The sequence below is a fragment of the Gastrolobium bilobum genome, unplaced genomic scaffold, assembly GCF_033153095.1.
Source record: "Gastrolobium bilobum isolate Gb01-03AN ecotype WA unplaced genomic scaffold, APGP_CSIRO_Gbil_v1 utg16462, whole genome shotgun sequence".
NCBI lineage: Eukaryota > Viridiplantae > Streptophyta > Magnoliopsida > Fabales > Fabaceae > Gastrolobium > Gastrolobium bilobum.
The window spans coordinates 77,179-84,534 of record NW_026896883.1 but is presented as its reverse complement, the minus strand read 5'-3'; the positions used below and the strand labels follow the sequence as shown (position 1 = coordinate 84,534).

At 34.1% G+C, this 7,356-nt stretch overlaps 1 protein-coding gene across 2 annotated transcripts; it reads right to left on the bottom strand.

Annotated features, from left to right (window-relative positions):
* Positions 1–2,482: 2,482 nt before the first annotated feature.
* Positions 2,483–6,852, bottom strand: LOC133302629 (uncharacterized). 2 transcript variants are annotated; one of them, XM_061502436.1, is made up of 8 exons: positions 5,527–6,852; positions 5,287–5,393; positions 5,105–5,190; positions 4,963–5,029; positions 3,795–3,879; positions 3,652–3,711; positions 2,940–3,242; positions 2,641–2,857 (listed from the first exon to the last, which is right to left on the bottom strand). In XM_061502436.1, the coding sequence occupies exons 1-8, from the start codon at positions 6,391–6,393 to the stop codon at positions 2,765–2,767; spliced, it is 1,668 nt and encodes a 555-aa protein (XP_061358420.1). In that variant the 5' UTR covers positions 6,394–6,852; the 3' UTR covers positions 2,641–2,764. The 2 variants fall into 2 exon arrangements, with proteins under 2 accessions (XP_061358419.1, XP_061358420.1); XM_061502435.1 differs by having other exon boundaries at positions 2,483–3,242.
* Positions 6,853–7,356: the final 504 nt, after the last annotated feature.

Genomic DNA, 7,356 nt, shown 5'->3' with positions numbered 1-7,356 from the left:
TGACCCCAGTACCAGGACACGAGGCTCTGATACCATGTAAAGAACCTTGAGGTCACCACCCCAAAAGCTAGCTCTAAGGGTGGGAGTGCTCAAGACCTTATAAACTCCACATTAGTTGCACATATAACCAATGTGGGACTATATATCTCAACACGCCCCCTCACACAAGAGCCCATTGGGCTTGAAGAGTGGACAATGCAACAGGCCCAGCCTACCTGTGCTAAGAAATGCCACAAGAGAAAGTGGGGGGGGGCGAGGCTCTGATACTATGTAAAGAACCTTGGGATACACCACCCCAAAAGCTAGCTCTAAGGGTGGGAGTGCCTAAAACCTTATAAACTCCACATTAGTTGCACATACAACCAATGTGAAATTATATATCTCCACAAATACTTTATTCATATCCATCTTAAATCTATGTTGTTTTATATGGTAAAAGACATAATGAATAATCAAGATGTTATTTTCGCGTTGGGAGTCCTGGAAGAATGAACTTTGATTTATCGTATAAGTAACTGTGTCTCTTATATACTAATAATGTCGACTGAACTATTAACAATTAAATAATTTTGATCATCAAGCACGTGTATTTACTGACACATTGTTGTTCCAACTTAACCAATGATTGATTAGTCAATTAATCAATGAACTAATGGAAAAAAAATCTTAAATAATTCCATCAAAATGTATACAATTACCATTATTTATATATTTTATAGCAAGAACCATAAATATCAAAGAGCCCAACTAATTTAGAATAAATATATTGTTGATGTTGAACCAAATATCATGAAAAAACACATGCTATTTTCGAAGTCATTTTAAGCCAATTTTCGAATTTACTATGCCTCATTAAGTGGAATAATGATTTTAGTTTACTCAACACTAGCTTAGCCATTCCTCTATGCATGTTAATTTCTACTATTTTTTATTTGATCTCACGCAATGTGCACACTCCGTATCATTGTTGTTAAAATTTTGATTTATCACTACGATTTTATATTTTTACGATTTTTTTATCAAAACGATTTTACTAATATTCCAAACGCTTTTACATTTTTACGATTTTTTTACATTACGATTTTATATTTTACGATTTTTTAATCCCCTTCCGATTTTACTTAACATCTAAATTCTAACAACATTGCTCCATACTCAAATATTAACTGTCACAAATAATCTCTTGCAAATGTTAAGATAAAATTACCTACTATAGACCCTTCAATGGACTCTAAGCTAGTTATAGCATCATGCTACATTATAAACCAATATTATCAAACTCGGTAAAAGTGTTAAATCTAATGAATAACTTGTTCAACTAATAGGTGGTTGAATCGATTAAATCAAATTTATATAAGTGTATATAATAAATATATATATATATATATATATATATATATATATATATATATATATATATATATAACTATACAACTAATGAACTGTTGTGGCTTAATAGGTGATGTTAAATGTGTCAATACTGATGTTCAAAGTTTGATCCCCAATAACCTTTAAATATTCTACACAACAAATCCAAAAACCGATTCAATCAAAAAATTGATACCAGTTGAACCTGATCTAAAACCAATTCAACGAATCCCTAAGAGTAGCTCAACCGGCAAAGTTAAGCGTCCAAAATTTATTTGTCTAGGGTTCTATACTTGACCAAAGCAATTCTTCGAATCCTTTGAGGACCAGAGGGAAAAGGCTCTCCCTCGATGAAAAATTAGTTTCATCTTTCTTCCGATAACAGTGATCCAATGCACTCGTTGTTCCAATGAGGAGCCAACCTTACGGGTCATACTCCAAAGACAAAGTGACTGAAAGAGGTTAAATGGAAATACATCCAGGTTTCTACCAAAAAAATAAAAACCAATTCAATGAATGATTGAAGAACCTATCCATTAGTTGAATCTGATTCCCCATTCAAACAGTCTGGTCTAAATTTTAACAACACCGCTATAAACTTCCCAATGACTAATAGACCCTTCATGCTTAATAAAAAATTTGGTACCAGTTGAACCCAATCTATAACCAATTCACAGGTTACGCACTGGGTTGATTGCAGAACCGATCCAGATACCGGATCAAATCAATTGGTGATCCGTTTAACATCACTGCTATAAACTTCCCTGTGACTAGTAAACCCTTAGAGCCCGTTTGTTTTGCCTTTTCAAAAAAATAACTTTTATCTCTTTCTTATTTTAAAAGTACTTTTTATAAAAATTAAAGCTATTTATATTTGTATAGAAATATTTAGTTTTTGAAAATAAAAATTTGGCTTTTGACTTCTGCTTTTTTTAGAAGTTAAATTTTTTAGCTTCTGAAATAAAGTAATTTTTTGACTTTTTTATGACTTCTGTTTTTTTTTAAAAACAGACATCCAAATGAACTAAAAATGAGAATTGCTTTTTTTCAAGAAAAAAAAAGTCCAACCAAACTGACCCTTAATGCTCCTCTCTACTGTACTATATATGTATGATGGTAAGACAATGATGGGAAATAAAATGATTTAAAAGAAAATATTACAATCTTGGTATTCCAAAATCTTTGTTGCAAGAACAGAGAGAGCAGAGCAGCCTTGAATTTTATTCTACAATTTCCCCCTCCTCTTCATCAGATTCCTGAATTCCTTCTCCATTATCACATTGTCTTTTAACGAAGGAAGATGGTTCTTTATGCGGATTACTATGAACAATATAGTCATTCTCATCATCATCATCATCATCATCACACTCTTCATCTTCAATAACATTATCGTGGTTTACAATTTTTTGAACTGTTTTCTCTTTAACACTTTCAACAACATCTTTTCCAATGTGCAAATGTCTTTCTTCACCACCTTCAGATCCAATTTCTTTCACAAAAGTTGATGGATATATCAGTGGTTTGTCAGGAAAATGTTTGAAGAAAGAATTCATTACCATGAACCTAAAAACCTGAAACAAGTGGCTCTTATCCCTCTTTATATCTGCACTCAAGAGTTTATGCAATAAAGTTGGCTTCCTCTTGTTTAAAGAAGGGCTTTCTGAAAAATCTTTGTCTGCAAACTTCTGTTTCTTGGCAAACCGACCTTTTCTGTCTGATTTCTTGTTGAACTTGTTTTGGAATTTCCTTTTGTCAGTAAATGTGTTTTTCCCTTCACTCTGAAGGCCTTGATTCTCAGAACCCTTCAGGTAGTATGATGGTATTTCAGCAACTTCTATTCCCAACTCAGCTTGTTTTGCTAAAATCTCCCTCAGCTGCAAATACAAAATATACATACTACCTTAAAGAGTTAAAATAATTCTACTCATTATGAGTCCAATAAAGATTCATTTGTCATCAATTATATTTCATGCCAAATAAGAGGCTGAGTCTTGAAGCAGCAGTAAGGTTGTTCCTTGTGACCGAAAGATTACAAGTTAGGAGTATGGGAAATAGCCTTTTTGCAAAAAATACAAAGGTAAGGCTACGTACAATCAACCCTTACCACTACCCTCACAAAACGAGGGCCTTGAGCACTGGGGTTTGCCCCTTTTTTTTTAGGCCAAAAAAATACTACTTGCTTGGCTCTCAATTGAACAACAAAACTAAATTTGGCAATATAAGAGTATTACATTGGGAGCTATTATATGCTAAAATCATCTCTCTAATAAGTAATGAATATACCTCTCTTTGTAAGACTTCCCTATCAATGACCTTGGAGTCTTTCAGAGGTTCACTCTGCTTCTGCATTTAGCAATTCAGTTATTAATTATTAGACAATAACATCTGATAAGCATAATCAGTAGATAGAGCAGTTTGTTGAAAACCTTCTGAATGTTGGAAGGGTGATTCTTCCTCCTAGCTTCACGCCACTGTTGGATTTCTTGCTCAGTATAAGTCACAGAGAAGGATCTAACCGTTCAAGAAAGAGAAAAAAAAAAAAAAGAGCAATCATACACAAGATCAGGGTTAAAGAGTTAAGATATTGCCAGTACAAACGGGTAAGTTGCGAAATCAAAAGTTTGAGGGGAAAAAAAAAGCAATCTAATAGAGAAAAGACAAAACTGAAATTTGATCAGAAAGCAGAATAAACTCTAAAAATAAAAACAAAATATGTTACATTTGGATGGTTATCTGGATTCTGGAAGACATTTTATCTGTACAAAAAAACTTAAAACTTCGGTACCACATTCATGAAAGGTGTCAACCTTATCAACTCTATGTTGAAGAGAGGCATTGGCCATTGTGTTTTAGTTAGACAGATGTTATTTGACCACCGTACTTGACCACATAATTCAGATGGACTCAAATGGCTTACAACAGACTATAAATGTTGGTAGTTTAGATTCAGTGGGTGGAACTATTGGCACTCCCTTCTTATTAGTGATACTTTATTTTTATAAATATCCTTAGTTGATTTGTCTCCCTTTACATGTCATTTTTTTTTTCAAATTAATTCATCATCATTTCACATGTGATACTTTAGGTAAAAGTAATAATGAATAATTGGAAGCTAGTTATCAGGAGGGACTTTCTAACAGATTGGCAAAAGATTTTCTACGAACATTGTTTTACCTTTCCGGTTTACATCATTGTTCGTCAAACATTACAACCGTCTTTCATTTTAAAGAAAATATTAAGTTCAGATGATCTCTACAAACATTGTTTTACCTATCCGGTTTACATCATTGTTATTCAAACATTACAAAGAAGCAATTTAGGACTTCTAGTTCACAGAGGAACTAGTTCATTAGCAGACAGCTATTCCTCGATACTAGTTTAAAATGTAATAGACCTGTAAAATTTAAACCAAAACAGCCTGTCTAACCTTCAATTACAGTGAAGCAGCCAAATAAAAAAATGTTTAATTAGCATCTTGTTACACATTATTATTATGAACAAATTACAATTTAAAGCAGTTCAATGTAAGGCACTGCTAGCAAGTAATTGACTGGAACCAGGTAAAAACGGTTTGGAAAGTCAAGCAGAAGGTACCTTTTTGTTTCCTGCTTAAGTTCCTTAGAATTTAAACCAACATGTCCTGCCCTCCCATTGTTGGGCCCTGCTTTAGCCACAAGCATTAGTCTAACCGCAGAAAAATGTTTTCATCTCGGTAATAAGGTAGAATAGTTCAAACCTTTGCCCTTATGTTCTTTAGGGAACCCAGTTCTTCTCTTTCCGTTGTTGATATCAAGAAATTTAGACTTCTGGAATTTACTTGAACTGGACCATGATTGTAAACCACAGGAAAATTATGTTACTCATCAAATATTAACCCAATAAACCATGAGTAATAAAAGAGAGAAGGAAACAACATACCCTCCTTGAAACTCCCTTCGATTTTGTTTATTTTTGAAGTTTTTGCTTGGTGATCCTTTCCAATTAGAGTTTGGAACATTATTTTTAATGTTGCTATTAGGATTTGCCTGCAGCAATTATTGGGATTTGCATTCAATATAATAGCCGCAGCTTCTTGTGCAATAGTATTTATATGCAGTAGAATAACACACTTGGCTGAAACACATTGCAAAGACAGAAACAAATCAGTTTCAAAATTACCTGTGTGTGTGACTTCATAAATGCAGAAGGTTGAGAGTTATTTGTATGATGTAGCCGAACCGAATTAGGATTAAGTGATGCAGAACTGTTGCCTTGTAACTGCTGAGATGAAAAAGGTGATGATGCAAAGGCATTTGTATTCGCAGTTGGTGGAACAAGGTTTTTCTCATTCGGGTCATTCTGTGGCCTGACCTGATTTCCAGGCACATGACCCATCTGGGGATTTGCAGAAAAGATTGGATTTTGAGGGACCATCATGGCCTGAGGCACTTGGTTTGGAAACCCAAACATGGGTTGGGAACCAGGATGCATACCATATGGACCAACATGAGAAGGGTTTGACATTTGCATAGGTAACTGTTGATTCATATTTTGCACAGCATATGGGTTACAAAATTGGCCATTTGGTATATTCATATTCATATTAGGCTGCTGAAGCATATTCAGAATACTTTGTGCTAAAATTTGTTGAGACAAATTGATTTGAGCTGCATTCTGCATGACTTGTCCCTGAACAGGAAACATTGGATTGTAATTGGCATTGCCTACACTATTTTGAGGACCTAACCCCCCCACATGGGATTGACCATGTTGAGGACCAGCTAAACCCATATGAGGCAGATGTAGCTGATTGTTTTGCAAGTGAAGGAGATTATTTGCAGCATTCATGAAAGGAGGAGGTGTATTTATAGATGGTTGCATGTTGAGCATAAAGGGGGGAATCAAGCTTTGGTTTTGGTTTTGGTTTTGGTGATTACCCAATTGGGGCTGTGTTTGCATGACCACACCATTGTTTTGCAAGGTATGCTGATGGTTAGGAGCATTCAAGAAATTGGGTTGGGTCTTGGAGGAGTTATTATTAGACATGATGTGAACACACAAAAATCAAGAAAAAATCTTGAATCCAAAGTGTAAACTCAATAACTAAAGAACTCAATAACTAGGCTCAGTTTTGAAGGAGGGTAACATGAGACATTAAGTGAACAGTAACTGAAGAACACATTAAACCATTGTTTTGCAAGGGAGACATGACATAAACAGATAGATACTCAATAACTCTTGAATTCAAAGTGTTTGAAATTGCAGAGAGGGAAACAAAAAACGAAAAAAACAAAATCTTAGTTGCTGTTCACAACCTCGCCAGTACAATGTGGAACAAGATTTTGAGTTGGGAAATTGTGAACGGGAGAGAAAGATGGAAACTTTACCAAGAAAAATCGAGTTTTTGGCCAAACCCCGTTTGATATTGAAGCTACAACGTATGCTTGAGCGGCATCGGGAATAAACTTGCTCTGGTTTTATGTTCCTCAATTGACACTACATGAGAAGGAAATTCTAGGGCAGAGCACAACACAAGATGGAGGCTACCAAAAAACAGGTTTAATTTTAAAATTATCTTGGAAATTTGATGTTTGAAATATCTTTAAATAATAGAAAATGACATCAATTTAGCATTTTTTTTTTTTTTTTTTGGTAGTAATCGATTTAGTATCTTAACCTCCTAATAAGATTATTTTAATGTCTCATTCGTCTTGATTTATAGACTAAATTAATGTCGCTTACCTTACGAGGATAAACATTATATATATATATATATATATATATATATATATATATATATATATATATATAGGAGAGAGATCATTTGACTCCAGAGTAAAATTTATAAGTCTTACTCCTCATCCTAGCCGTTGATTTTTGTCAATCCAACGATTATAGTTTAGGAAGTTATAATTATTAATTACACTATAAATGACAACTATTAATTTCCGTCCATCAACGACTGAGATGGGGAGTAAGACTTACAACTCTTACTCCTCATCTCAACTG